Source organism: Rana temporaria, chromosome 1, assembly GCF_905171775.1.
Source record: "Rana temporaria chromosome 1, aRanTem1.1, whole genome shotgun sequence".
Classification (NCBI taxonomy): domain Eukaryota; kingdom Metazoa; phylum Chordata; class Amphibia; order Anura; family Ranidae; genus Rana; species Rana temporaria.
This window is the reverse complement of record NC_053489.1, coordinates 109,104,036-109,119,405: the sequence shown is the minus strand read 5'-3', so window position 1 is coordinate 109,119,405 and position 15,370 is coordinate 109,104,036. Positions and strand designations below refer to the sequence as shown.

At 42.3% G+C, this 15,370-nt stretch overlaps 1 protein-coding gene across 2 annotated transcripts in view; it reads left to right on the top strand.

Annotated features, from left to right (window-relative positions):
* Window positions 1–15,370, top strand: part of SSBP2 (single stranded DNA binding protein 2) — a 313,296-nt gene that overhangs the window by 89,540 nt on the left and 208,386 nt on the right. For both annotated transcript variants that reach the window (XM_040341647.1, XM_040341649.1), the window contains exon 2: window positions 2,785–2,857. In XM_040341647.1, coding sequence (XP_040197581.1) covers window positions 2,785–2,857 — 73 coding nt within the window. The remainder of the gene's footprint in view (window positions 1–2,784; window positions 2,858–15,370) is intronic.

Below are 15,370 nucleotides of genomic sequence, written 5' to 3'. Positions count from 1 at the left end.
AAAGTTATTTTTGGGGTAGTGGGGGGAGAGAGTTCCTTCCACGGGTACCTTCCATTGAAAATAATTGTCCTCACCTGCCAAGTAGGAAGAAGTTGAAGTGTATGTAAACCCCTTTTCACCAGTTTAGCCATAGGTGAAGTGACTAAATACATAGACAGACTGGTCCATATATTGTAGCATTTCAGTAATTATAATTCTTCTTTACGGAGGTCACGTGATCATTCATTCTTCTGTTCCCTCCACCCTGCACTGTCTAGTTTGTAAGTGACGTGTACTACAGACGTTACTGCAGCGTTTTCCCTGGAGCCTCACAGAATGCTGTGCTTATGCGGTCACATAGACACAAATATAAATAAATAAATATATATATGTGTGTGTGTGTATATGTATATGTATATGTGTGTGTGTATGTGTATATATATATATTATTCTATTCTGTATATCTCAATATATCCATACATCTCACAAACCACACTCCCTGCTTACTTTGGTTCTGTATCTGGCAGTGAGACTTACTGCTGTCCATTACGCAGCCAACACCAGCCCACAAGACGCTCCTCAACTCCATGCAGGGCAGTTCCAACTAAGGGGAAAAGAGAAAGCCATGTCACTTCTTCCCTAGGGAGAACCCAGGAGCATATGCAGACGGGGTGGCAACGCAAAAGACTGAGGATTGGCTTGCAGAGTGTTGCCACTATCAGTAAGGAAGTGCTGGTAACTGGCAGGAACACTGGGGTAGATTCAGGTAGCAATTGCGTCTGCGTAACCATAGTTACGCAGCGCAATTGCTTACTTGCGCCGGCATCTCGAATGCTCCTGATTCAGGAACCTCGATACGCCGACTGCAGCCTAAGATATGACTGGCATAAGGCTCCTTATGCCGTCGTATCGTAGGCTGCATTCTTACGATGGCCGCTAGGGGGCGTTCCCGTAGTGGTCAGCGTATAGTATGCAAATTGCATACTAACGCCGATTCACAACCCTACGCGAGCCCTACGTACGCAGTTTACGTCGTTTCCGTTCATCGGGTTCCGCGTAAGGCTGCTCCTGCTATTAGCAGGGGCAGCCAATGCTACGTATACCCGTCTTTCCCGCGTCGCGAATTTAAAATTTAACGTCGTTTGCGTAAGTGAATGGCGATGGACGCCATTTACGTTCACTTTGAAGCAAATGACGTCCTTGCGATGTCATTTGCCGCAATGCACGTCGGGAAAGTTTCCCGACGGAGCATGCGCACTAAGCTCGGCGCGGGAACGCACCTAATTTAAATGATCCACGCCCCCTATGGGATCATTTAAATTACGCGCGCTTACGCCGGGCAGTTTTCCGGAGCGCTCACGCAAATTACGGAGCTACTGCTCCGTGAATCAAGCATAGCGCAGGTAATTTACGGAGGCGCAGCGGCAAAACGGTACGCTGCGCCTCCGTAAGAAAACCGCAAAGCTACCTGAATCTGGCCCAGTGAGTATTTACTGTAATATCCTTCAAAGAAAAGAAGAGTGCACTGCAAATAGTCAGGGAAAAATATCTTTTTGGGTTTACATGCACTTTAATGTAACCTGTTTATAGATAGGTGGAATATGTTCGGATAGTGGATTGATCTACTGTCCATTTCCGTCAATGACACGATTCATTTTCTGTCAGTCTAAGACCCCCTTTCACACTGAGGCATTTTTCAGGCACTTTGGCGTTAAAAAAAGGGCCTGAAAGAAGCCTCATCTGCAATCCCAATGTGAAAGCCTGTGTGCTTTTAGAGCCCTTTCACACTGGCAGCGCCCGAAAACGCCCCTTTCACACTGGGGCGTTTTTCAGGCGCTTTGGCGTTTAAAAAAAAAAAAAAACGCCTCAATGGCAAGGGGCGATTTAGGAGAGCGGTGTATTCAACGCTCCTAAAGCGCTGCAAGGAAGTTGCCTGCAGGACTTTTTTTTGACACCCTGCCAGCGCAGCACCTCAGTGTGAAAGCACATTGGGATCGCAGATGAGGCTTCTTTCAGGCGTTTTTTTTACCGCTAAAACCCCTTTCACACTGGATCGTTTTTCAGGCGCTTTAGTGTGAAAGCACTCGGGCTTTCACATTGGGATTGCAAATGCAGCTTCTTTCAGGCGCTTTTTTTTAACGCTAAAGCTCCTGAAAAACGCCCCAGTGTTAAAGCGGTGTAATTCTCAGTGTCATACACATTACTTTGGAATTATGATGATCTGTAGAGCATCCGTTTCAGAAAGACTCATAAATAACAGGTAACTCAGCCAATAGAATGTGGGGGAGTCTAAATTATTCTATGTATGACATTTTTACGCAAATTCATCAACGTAATGCTAAAAAAACAAAAAACTGCTTCCAACATGCTCCCAAATCATTCCTGTCATGCCAACTGACTTGGTTGCATAACATGAAATATTGCATTCTATTTAGAACGACCCCCTTGACAAAATCTTACCTCATACAACTACCAAGCTTATAACCGTATCCAGAAAAGGAACATTTTGGCTTCTGGATTTGATTCTGGAATGTTGGTGGTCAAATTATGTCAGTATGGAAATGTTCCGCTAATCCACTGAGGGAGTTGTGTAAATATTCAGAACACTTGTAATGTGGGTAATATTTGCTCCGTTTCCATGTACAAAGTAATCTGGCTGCCATCCTGGGGTCAGCTGGGTTTAACACGTTTGGTGTGGAGAACTAATTGCATTCTTATTTGAATGTTTTTTTATTTTTTATTTGAAATGTAATAATTCCATGTACTTCAGCACATGGGTAACAAATGATTTTGTCTGTCTTGCAGATTAGCGCTGTATGTATATGAATACCTTCTACACGTGGGAGCACAGAAGTCAGCCCAGACATTTCTGTCAGAGGTGAGTCCTTTGTTGTCATTGTCTATGGTTGTTTGGTCTTCAGGTGAAGAGAGATGCTGAATGTGAAATTAGGGTATTTGGAATAAGCTAGGTAACCATAGTCGCAGCCTAAGCTTTCCTATTGAAACACTTTGAATATGGGCGCCTGAGCCAATGCAATATGAAATCCAGTGTATTTCTCCTGCCTGGAAAGCCCAGGTACTGTGTACAGCTATCTGTAGACTTGAATGTCAGTGCATTGCTGTACTGGGGTATAAATTGACACCAGTATACAGGTGCATGCGATAAATAGAAAATTGTTCTATTCTTTTTGCATATACCCATACGTAAATTCATGTTTAGGCAAGCACTGGCATAATATTCATGTCTAGACAAGCACTGGCATATCCTGCAGCTCAGCCGCACACAGCCATTCGTGGCTATGAGTGGCTGTAAGCAGCACCTGGGCTTTCTGAGCAGAGGAAATATGGCAAATTTACTCGGGCATCCATGTGCAGGAGGCCTGAAGCTGAACTCCAGACAAACCAGTAAACATACAGATATAATGCATATAAAGGAGCATTCCTGAGGTTTACATATACTCGTTACATAGCGCAGCCAGGTGGATTACATCATAGCCTGTCCTATGCTATGCTGAGCTTTTTATGTGCACAGAACAGTTAATAGACAGTTACATATTACATACATGTTCCGATTTTTCGGTCCAGAAAAGGAAAATCCTAGGCACTCGTGGCATGTCACTCTGCTTTACTAAATCCACAAACATGATAAAAACAATTAACCATCCTGTCACTGATTAATCCTCTGATCTATATTGCAAACAAAGAGAAGGTGCTCTGGGAGAGGAAAGCTCAACTGCTGAGGGATAATTACTTCAGTGCTCCTGCTGTGAAGCCTGAGGATGAATTGCTGCACAATACCTCCTCTACAGAGATCAGCACGGGCTTGATTTAAAGCTTGCTAAAAATATAGGGTTACTTTAAGCAGCCCACGGACACTATAAGAGCAATGGATGTGCATGATCTGACCACCCTCAGCTATCTACTGTCCAGCATGTCCCTTAATATAAATTGTCCCATTGTTCACCTGCTTTTGTTTAGACCTATGAAGCAAGATATTGGAAGCGCTGAGGGGTTCCTAAACATGGTGGATTGGTATTTACCCACCAATGAGCCTCAGTAGATTGCATGTAGGGGTGCACCATATTTTTATCAGGTGCAGGTCCGCTGTCTCTCTTACTTCAGTGCTTCTTAAACTTTGGTCACGGATGAATACAGTCTTTGCAGCATCCATAGGTACTATAGCACTATCAGCACTATTAAAACGTACCTCAAATATGTTGTGACCATGAACCAAACAAACTGAGTGGCACTCCAAGCTGTCATCATGTCATAATCCGGTGATTCACATTGTTTCTGGGTTCCAGCGCTAAAAGAGCTCATCCTGGCTTATTGTAAACACTTAAAGGAAAAAGGATGAAACGCCACACTTCAAGAAAAACAGCCCAAGTGTATAGAAGAGTAAGAGTGGCTTCAGCCCAACGAATCCTAGGCCATGCCCCCAATGCGTTTCATATCACCCATGTGACTTAGTCATAGATATAACCTATGACAAAGCCCTGTGGACTGGACAAAACTTGCCGGGGGCATGGCCGGGAAGGAGTTTGGATGAAGCCAGTCTTTCTCTTCTCTACACCTGGACTGTTTTTCTTAGAGTGTGTTTTTCTCACACCCAAATATGCTGCCAATATACTGGCCAGTCATTATTGGGAACTTGTCCAAACACACTCCTTACCATCTCCCCAAGGAATATGGTTGTATCCTATTTCTTATCCCAATATGGCAAACACTCTACCGGCTTTGGACATCTACCGTCTAATCAGAAAAAAGCAATAAGTAAAGGTGTTGGTGCTCACAATGTGGCATCATAATCAAACCTACATGGTTCTTGTGCAATTATACATTTAATGATTAGGTAATGAATAATTTACACATCGCGTATCAAAAAAATAGAGGGTGCAAAACAGTCCAATGTGACAATACCCAACACCAAAATCAAGAAAGTGCTTCTAGGCTTGACCACAGGTGCTCATGAGGTAGATGGCAACTCGCCAGAGGTGTTTGACCCCTTTTTTACAGAAGGTCAAAATGCGTTTTTTGGAAAACCAGATTGATTCCTGCGCTTGCATCCCTCCATTCTAATGATCCCTCAGGATAAGGCTGGAGATGTAGGGATAAACTCCACCAGAGACACAGAGAAACTTTATATAGTGTAGTAAGTTTTTATTTGATGTTTAAAAGTAAGTGTATAAAAGTTGCACTCGCATGTATCCGTGCCTAAGCCTGGCACTAGGTGTCTACAGCATGTGCGAATGGGGCCTATCAAACTAGTGCTGGCGTGCAATCCACACCGAGCTCTCGATAATGGGCCTTAGTGGGTAATCACATAGGGACCCTGAAAAGTGACGAATCCCCGCCCCGATGTACGTTTCACCATACCTGGCATCTTCAGTAATCAGACTGTCGCCGCTCTAGCTTGGCCGTGGCAACCTATAGAAGCTCATTTATGGTATAAAGGTCAAATGAACACTTCTTTAACCTCTATTCCTTCCTGGATCCTTGCCACTGTCACCTATATCCTTAATATTACAAAGTACCAACCCCAGCTCATACCCCATAGGTTGGGAACCATTTTCGGCTTTTCTGTTTCCACGAATGGTCTTAGTTTGCATGGTAGTTGGAAAAGAGAAGTTGGAAATTCTCATTGAGACTCTATTGCCATTAGTGTGCAAGGTGGTAGTAATGCATGCTACTTCAACACATTAACATTGTACAGGGCTGCCATGTACCCCAGTACACAATATTAAAATTCATGCGTCCCTAACTTTGATTACAACTAGTTTTTCCTTCCTTACAGCAGATGGAGCAGCCCTTGGTATAGTACATTGAAATTTGCCTTTTACAAATGAACATTTAAAAGTGCTGAAAATACATATGTTGGCAAAAGTTTTTTATGAGTTATTAAAGGCAGGCTTGAATTTCCGCAGCTTCCGAATATATAATCCTTACACTTCATATTCTTTATGTATGTGTGCCAAGGTAACTGTTACCCACAAATGACTATGCACAGTTCACCGAATGGTAGCATAGTCAAGCCAGGTTCTTTTTAAATCCTGTTTATTGGCAGATTACAGCTTTCTGGAGCTGGTTTATAGAAAAGTAGAGGAGATACCTATAACTGCCAGGTTCCATGTTTTGTTTCTGTGGTGCTGAAACCTCATTGGCGGTTGTTACTGATTTTATATCGAGCCCCTGGTTCATTGAAACAATCAAACCCTTTTTTTTGTTTAGAATTGTTCACATAATGTATGCAGCATATTCATGGCAAGCAGTTGAGCATATGCATGTACATATATGCACGGTCCTATGGATTTCTCCATGCGATGTGGTAGAGATGGATTGCAGCATTATAGAATGTTGATTAAATAACACTATTCCACAGAGATAAATTGCCGATCACTTACAAAGGAATCCCATTTTCATTGTAAGGATGAATGCATTTCTCTTGTTAGACATCTTTGTGTATTATTCTAAGCCTGGAGGTTTGGAAGCCTTGTATGAAATTTTAACAGAAGATGATCCGCGCTTTAGCTAAAAGCTAAGGAATTGTACTGCCTTTAGCTAATAAATGTGCAGCCTCAAGAGATGTTTGCTGTAGGCAGTGAGAAGAGTTTGAGGCTGCAGCTTCAATAGGAGTTTCATGTGTATTTAAATATATGTTTATTGGTATAATAGGCTTCAGGCTGTATATATGAAGCATTTTCTACCTTCTTTCACAAACTGTAGCTTTGTTATTTAGCACCCCAAGTCTTGGCCCGAGAGTTTTTGCACAGAAGAAGGGCAGCTTTTAACTCCCCATTAATTCTGAAAAAAAAATCAGTGTGGCCTAGCTGCTAAAGGCTTGGCTTCTTAATGAATACAAAACCACAAGAAAGAAGTTCGAAGTCCTCGGGATATTAAAGTATAACTAAAGACAACATTTTTTTTTTAGTTTTGGGTAGAGCAGAGGTGGAGTAGAACACTTGTCAGTTTTTATTACTGTCTGTGCCCCCATAAGCTGCAAGTCACCAAAGTCTTGGGATAAAAACGGGGATAAAAACTCCTATGTGAGAATGCATGAGGAGTGGGGTGGATGGGGGACTTAAAGCAAACATAATGCTTTGCCCTGAATGTGCAAGGCAGGGGTTGACATTGGCCCCTTAAGGCCCACAATCTGTATATTACCAGAGCTTCATCCCAAAGATACATTAATAAATGCAATTAATTTAAAAGATAACCGGTGACGCTTTACTTGACTTTTAGCTGTTATACCTGGTTGTCTCTGAAGGCTTTGGACCCAAGCAAGGACTGAGCACCAAGCAAGGTGTTTCCTGATCAGGTGATCACGCTCAGCTTTTGACATACAGTGGTGATCACGCGTGAGCTGAAAGATTAATTTGGAAAAAAAATGGTTTCCTCTTTCAGAGGCCACTGCAACTTTTAGATGGCAATGTGTTTCTGTTTAATACTGTAATTGTTTAATACAATTTTATGATAAAATGTAATCCAGTATTCAATCATTATTTAAAAAGATTAATATGTTTTTAATATATGTGTATTGTAACTGCGTTTTTTTTATTATAAGCTGTATTCAAAATAAATCCTTGTATAATTAGTCATTGAGTTTTGGTCAAATTAACGGCTTTTAGGGGTTTATCCACTTCTTTTTCCTATTAAAAGGTTTTATTGAGTTCAAGAGGGTGTACAACAAATAGTGCAACATAACACAGAGCAGCACATTAAGAGCTTGCAACACACTTGGGTTCATGCAAAATACAGATTACCTTGAACAATTGTAAGAAGAGATTCAGCCCTGGTTCACACTGGGCTGCGGGAGTGAAGCCGTGCGAGTTCAGCACGATTTCACTCCCGCCGGCAGTCCCGATTTCGGCCGCGATTTAAGAGACATCTGTGCAGGTTTCTGCACAGATGTCAATGTAAATTGCGGCCAGAAATCGCAAAAAGTAGTACAGGAACTACTTTTTGAAATCGGTGCAGCGCCGCAGATGCGGCGTTGCACCGATTAGGACGGTGCCATTGCCGACAATTGCCGGCAAATGCCGCCGATTTGAGATGCAATTTCACATGTGAAATCGCATCTCAAATCGAAGCAAAACGTACCCAGTGTGAACCTGGGCTCAAGGGTAGGAAAGAGAAGGTGGGGTTTAAGAGTATAGGGATCGAAAAGACAATTGATATCTGTCATGTAAAAAATAAGGTTTTAGAAGAATGTGTGTTGTCTTAGGCATAGCAGGCGGTGTTTGGGTTTGGATGAGAGTGGGGCCGAAATCTCCACCGCTACACTCAACCACCAGGAATGGGATCACAGAATTTTAATAACTAATGATGGGCCCCTTGTACAGTGAAATAACAAAGTCCATTGATCTTTCTTGAGTACAGCATGATATGTCTTTAACTGCGTCTAGTATATTACTGCAGTAAGTCTGACTACAGGACAAGGCCACCAAATGTGGCTGTTGGAGCTTACTTGGCTGGAACCTCTCCAGCACATATTTGGCCAGATCTGGTGTAAATGCAGTGGTACGACATGCATGTACCAACATCACAATGGTTTATAATGGGATTCTTCTGTTTTTACTCCCTTCTTCTCGGGCCAAGCTAAAAAGTTAACTTGAGTAAATAAAAAAGCATAATTGACAGGCCTTAACTGTGTGGGTGCATGTGCACGTTAATGAAGCCTAAATCATCTTTAGCATGCTCATTGGTGAAAACTAGCCGTGTTATACATATCGGCTAATTGGGTAGTGAGTTATATTTTCTCTCCTGTTTTAAGAAGATATTTTCCAGCACTGTTAAATAATTTTCCTCAGCGGTTTCCCTGCTTTTAATTTATATCAAGTGAAAATAACGGTTATTCAACCAATCTTTTGTCCTAATATGTCAAGCCACAAGTGACTTGACCTAGTTTATATGTGTTTAGACAGAGCAAAGTGCTTTTTCTTTTCTTTTTTCCCCCAGCAGACTCTTCTTTTTAATACCCACAAGCTGTATACATGTTCTCTCATTTGTTAATCTGTTTGCCACTGCAGTTGAACAAAGTCTGTCTTTTTTCTTTCTAGAGAAGATGTATGTGCCTTGTATAGGGCAAAGTCCCAATGACAGGCAATGTACAGGTTCTATTACTACTTTATTTTGGAGTGGAGAATGACGCTCAGTTCTTAGTGTTTTGGGTTTGTAAATGGGCTCAATAAAGACACATTTCATAACGTTCTAAAGCACTGGATACGGATGTTTTGTGTTGTAAGTCAGTATTATGGGGGTCTTACAGCTTTATTTTATGTGTGCTGTGGATTTATTGTGTACATTTCCCTTAATGCTGCCATCTGTATGATTTAGGGGAAATCGCTATTGTTACTCATTGTGATGCTTTGTTATATACCAGAGTAAGTGCTTTGCATTGACACTGCAGTTTGCTAGTTGAATGTTCTTATAAATTTTAGGCTGCTGCCTTTTAAAGGGAACCTGTCACACATGAAACAAGCCCATGGCATTTTAGAGCAGACCAAAACCCTGCTTTAACCTTCTATAGCACAGATGTCAAACACAAGGCCCGCGGGCCGAATCCGGCCCTCCAGGCCATTTCATGTGGCCCTCGCACCTCTCCTGCAGTTGCAGGAGAGCTCCAGCCCTCTTCTGGTCCTACTCCAGACCCTTAATTTCTGCTTTCAAGCAATGCATTCAGCTTCTTCCAAGCAGCAGTATAAGGTAAAGGGGTGCACTTTGATGTAAGGGAGAGTGGGGGACTCAACTTCTGATGGTGGGGTGGCTCTTGACATTTAATGTAAGGGGAGGGGATATGCTGGACATCTAATCTTACAGATACAAACGGCCCTTTTGAGGGCAATCATAATGCTGATGCGGCCCACAATGAAATTGAGTTTGACACCCCTGTTCTATAGTGTTTTCTGTGTGTATATGTATGTAAATTTTATATATATACACACACACACACACAAACACACAGTGGGGGAAATTATTTGATCCCCTGCAGAAGTTTGCCCACTTACAAAGAAATTAAGGGTCTATCATTTTTATCATTGGTATATTTTAAATGATAGAGACAGAATATTAACCAAAAACACATAATACAAATGTTCTAAATGTAATTGCATTTCAGTGAGTAAACTACAGTGGATATAAAAAGTCTTCACACCCCTGTTTAAAATGTCAGGTTTCTGTGATGTCCAAAAATGAGACAAAGATAAATCATTTCAGAACTTTTTCACCTTTTTATGTGACCTATAAACGGTACAACTCTGTTATACCAAAAAACTGAAACCTTTTCGGTAGAGGGAAGTAAAAATAAAAAAATAAAATAATATGGTTGTATAAGTGTGCACACCCTCAAACGAATACTTTGTTGAAGCACCATTTGATTTTATTACAGCACTCAGTCTTTTTTGGGTATGAGTCTATCAGCATGGCACATCTTGACCTGCCAATATTTGCCCACTCTTCTTTGCAAAAACACTTTAAATCTGTCAGATTGCGAGGGCATCTCCTGTGCACAGCCCTCTTCAGATCACCCCACAGATTTTCAATTGGATTGAGGTCTGGGCTCTGGCTGGGCCATTTCAAAACTTTGATCTTCTTCTGGTGAAGCCATTCCTCTGTTGATTTGGATGTATGCTTTGGATCGTTGTCATGCTGAAAGATGAAGTTCCCCTTCATGTACAGCTTTTGAGCAGAAGCCTGAGGGTTTTGTGCCAATATTGATTGTTCATATTTCCCTCTACCTTGACTAAGGCCCCTGGTCCAGCTGAAGAAAAACATCCCTAAAGCATGATGCTGCCACCAACATGCTTCACTGTGGGTATGGTGTTCTTTGGTCATGTGCATTGTTATTTTTGCGCCAAACATATCTTTTTGGAACTATGGCCAAAAAGTTTAACCTTGGTTTCATCAGACTATAACACATTTTCCCATATACTTTTGGGAGACTTTGGATGTGTTTTTTGCAAAATTTAGCTAGGCTTGGATGCGACTATGCAAATGCCCTCTATCTAGGACTCCCCAAATACCAAATCACTCGTCTGCAAGTCGTTCAAAATACGGCCGCTCGACTAGTGACTGGGAAAAAACCATGGGAATCAATCTCACCTTCACTGAGATCCCTTCATTGGTTGCCAGTAAAAGACAGAATCACTTTCAAGGCTCTCTGCCTAATACATAAGTGTATTCAAGGAAATGCCCCCCAATATCTAAGCGAAAAAATAAAAGCCCATAACCCCAATCGCATTCTGCGATCCCCCAATCAAAACCTTCTCCAGATACCCAAAGCCAGATACAAGTCCAAAGGGGATCGAAGATTTGCAGTCCAGGGACCTCGCCTGTGGAATGCACTACCAACCACCATCCGACTGGAGTCGGACCACTTGGCCTTCAGGAGAAAGATTAAAACCCATCTCTTCTGAGGTCAAGGGGTTCCTTACCCATGAAATGGATACAGCGCCCAGAGGCGATTCAGTTCGCATGTGTTGCGCTTTACAAGTCTCTCTCTCTCTCTCTCTCTCTTGCTCCTGTCTTTCCACTCTACCCCAATAACCCAGACGAAGAATTTGGGAGATTGTTGTCACATGTACCACAAAGCCAGTACTTCCCAGATATTCCTGCAGATCCTTTAATGTTGATGTAGGCCTCTTTGCCGCCTTTCTGACCAATTTTTTCTTGTGTCTTCATCAATTTTGGAGGGACGTCCAGTTCTTAGTAATGTTGTGCCATATTTTCTCCACTTGATGATGGCTAGCTTCACTGTGTTCCTTGGTATATCTAAAGCCTTGGAAATTCTTTTGTACCCTTCTCCTGACTGATACATTTTAACAATGAGATCCCTCTGATGCTTTGTAAGCTCTCTGCGGACCATGGCTTTTGCTGTAGGATGCGACTAAAGCAGGTCATGCATGGTCACATTCCGAACAAATTTTCTTTTCAAAATCAGAAAATATGTGCGTTTTTTGATCCGATGGTGCCACCATTGATTTTCGAAATTTGGCCAACAAAGCCTTCCATTTCACCTCATGTTGCTACAGAAAATAATTTTTGTGGCTGGGAATCTTCTTCTTTTCTTACCGGGAGAATCATACGATTCTCCCATCATTGATTAGAAAATCGTTTGTTTTTCGGAAAATTCCAACATGTCCGATTACTCAAATTTGATTGCTGCACAAAAATCGGCTGTTGCTGCAGCCCACTAATGGTGCGAAATTCAAACAAAAATTCTTCGATACGATTTTAGAAAGAAATTCGACCAGTGTATGGCCAGCATAAGAAAATGTCAGGAAAGACCGACTAGAACAGCTGAACTTTATTTGGGGTTAATCAGAGGCACTTTAAATGATAGCAGGTGTGTACTGACTCCTATTAAACATGAGTACACACCCAGCTACATCCCCAGTTATAAGAGGGTGTGCACACTTATGCAACCACATTATTTTAGTGGAGGAAGAAAAATGCTGACTAATGACCCTAAGAATACCCTCCCTACAGTCAAACACAGAGGGGCTGTTTTTATGCTAAAGGTATAGGCCCACTTTGCCACATTGAGGGGCCAATGGACGGAGTCTTGTATTTTAAAATCCTGGATGAGAATCCTCTTCGATCAGCCAGAACACTGAAGATGGTTCGTGGATGGGACTTTTAGCATAACAATGACCCAAAACATACCACCAAGGCAACAAAGGAGTGGCTCAAAAAGAAGCACATTAAGTAATGGAGTGGCCTAGCCAGTCTCCAGACCTTAACGTGGATGTAAACCCACTCTAATCCTTTCTAAACTACTGACATAGTGCTGATCTATAAGGATATACATGCCTCCATGTATCCTTACCTGTCAAATGTCTCCCCTCTGTCTGTTATAAGAACTGAAAAACTGCAGATTCTGTGGGTGGATCTGTTGTCTGGAGCTCGGTGGGTGGAGTCGTGATGTCAGTAGACTCCCCACCCTCCTCTACACTCCCCTTGTCAACATGCATTTTTTCCTTACACTAAATTCTGCTGTGATCACTAAAATCCAGTCGAAATCCAGAAAAGTAACCACATGACTTCAAAAAAGGAGTGAGGGTGGGAATTAAAAAAATAATGCCTGTCTCGGCTAGTGCATGAGATATGTGAATAACCTGTCACTCACAGCAAGGGGGCGGAACGGACTAAGGTTTTTCTCTATATGTCTGTTTTATTTCACTGAACAATAAAAGAGGATTGCTCAGAGCTGGATTAACTCTGTGTGGCAAGACTGGGCATAGATGATAGGAAATCTTATACTGTACATTGTGACATAAAAAAAAAATTGGGTTTACATCTACTTTAACCAGTTAAGACCCGGACCAATATGCAGGTTAAGGACCTTGCCCCTTTTTGCGATTGTGACGTGGCTCCCAAACAAAATTGGCATCCTTTGTTTTCCCCCACAAATAGAGGTTTCTTTTTGTGGTATTTGATCACCTCTGCGGTTTTTATTTCTTGCGCTATAAACAAAAATAGAGCGACAATTTTGAAAAAAAACAATATTTTTTACTTTTTGCTATAATAAATATCCCCAAAAAAATATAATTTATTTTTTCCCCTCAGTTTAGGCCGATACGTATTCTTCTACCCATTTTTGGTAAAAAAAATCTCAATAAGCGTTTATCGATTGGTTTGCGCAATATTTGATCGGGTCCCGCGGGCGCAGTCACGGAGCTTCGGACGCCGGCGACGCACACGCGACCCACAGCTGGGCTCTTAAAGGGGACGTATATATACGTCCCTGTGCCCAGCCGTGCTATTCTGCCGACGGATATCGTCGCGCGGCGGTCCTTAAGTGGATCATCCTATAGAAAATTTATGGACGGAGCTTAAACTTCGAGTTGCCAAGCCAAGAAACCTTAAGAATTTAGAGAAGATCAGTAAAGAAGAGCTGACCAAAATTCCCCCTGGGATGTGTGCAAACCTGGTAACCAACTACAAGAAATGTCTTACCTCTGTGCTTGCCAACAAGAGTTTCTCCACCAAGTACCAAGTCATGTCTTGCTTGGGGATCAAATACTTATTTTACTCACTGAACTGCAACTTAATTTCTAACATTTGTATGATGTGTTTTTTCTGGTTAATATTTTGTCACTTGTGAGTGGGAAAACGTACAGAATCTGCAGGTGATCAAATAATTACTTACCCCACTCCTGTCTCTCTCTCTCTCTCTCTCTCTCTCTCTCTCTCTCTCTCTCTCTCTCTCTCTCTGTCTCTCTGTCTCTCTGTCTCTCTGTCTCTCTCTCTCTCTCTCTGTGTGTGTATATGTATATGTGTGTATGTATATATATATATATATATATATATATATATACATATATATACAAAATACCCAAAGTTAGTATTTTACTTGGTGGTATTAAACCAAAACATGTACTATATTGCAACTTAAAGTGGTGTTCCGTCGAAAAAAATAGCAGCTACACATACTGCAGCTGCTGGCTTTTAATAAATGGGCACTTACCTGTCCTAGAGTCCAGCGATGTTGGCACCCACAGCTGATGTTTCCGTCAGGTGCTGCCGCCGCCATTGCGGGTAAGGGTACCCGGCAGTGTAGCCTTTCGGCTTCACGCCGGGAACCCTACTGCACGTGTGCGAGGCCCGCTCCTTTCTCCTACTGGCCCGGTGGCCGGAGGAGGAGGGAGCCCTGCACTGACGTCACGGGTTAGGGGCCCAATTGTGGCACCGAAAGGAGGGAGAAATCCGATGAGCGGAAGTTCCACTTTTGGGTGGAACTCCTCTTTAACAATTCTTAGATGTGATGACTGCATTTTGGTTTTGTTTTCTTTTTTGGGCTTGCTTTCTTCTATTTTGATCTGGTGATCTAGCCATTAAGGTCCCCCTTTAACACTGACGAACTGATCGGGTCTGCCTGACCCGATCGGTCCATCCATTGCTCTCTATGGAGCGGCGGATGTCAATGAACATGTGTCTGTTGACTTCCGCCAACATCCGAGCTGATCATGTCCTCTAAACACAGACAGATGGGGATTGAATGACAGTTGGATGGAAAAAAACAGGTGGTCCGTTTCCATCCAACAGACCATAGGGGAGAGTAGACTGTGTCCTTGTCCACTTTGCATCAGTGGAGCGGACACAGACCTGTCATCCGCCTGCTCAGCGGGGATCAGTGGAAAGATCCCCTGGCGGACTCTGACAGTGATAAATAGGCCAAAATCTGTTGATTTTCAAAACTACAAGGTCTCCAGCAGTATGCATCAGTTTCGGAGATTAAAGGGGTTGTAAAGGCAGAAGGTTTTGTATCTTAATGCATTCTATGCATTAAGATACAAAACCTTTTGTGTGTAGCAGCCCCCCCAGCACCCCCTAATTACTTACCTGAGCCTCATCTCTCTCCAGCAATGTCCATGAATGTCTAAGCTGTCCAGAA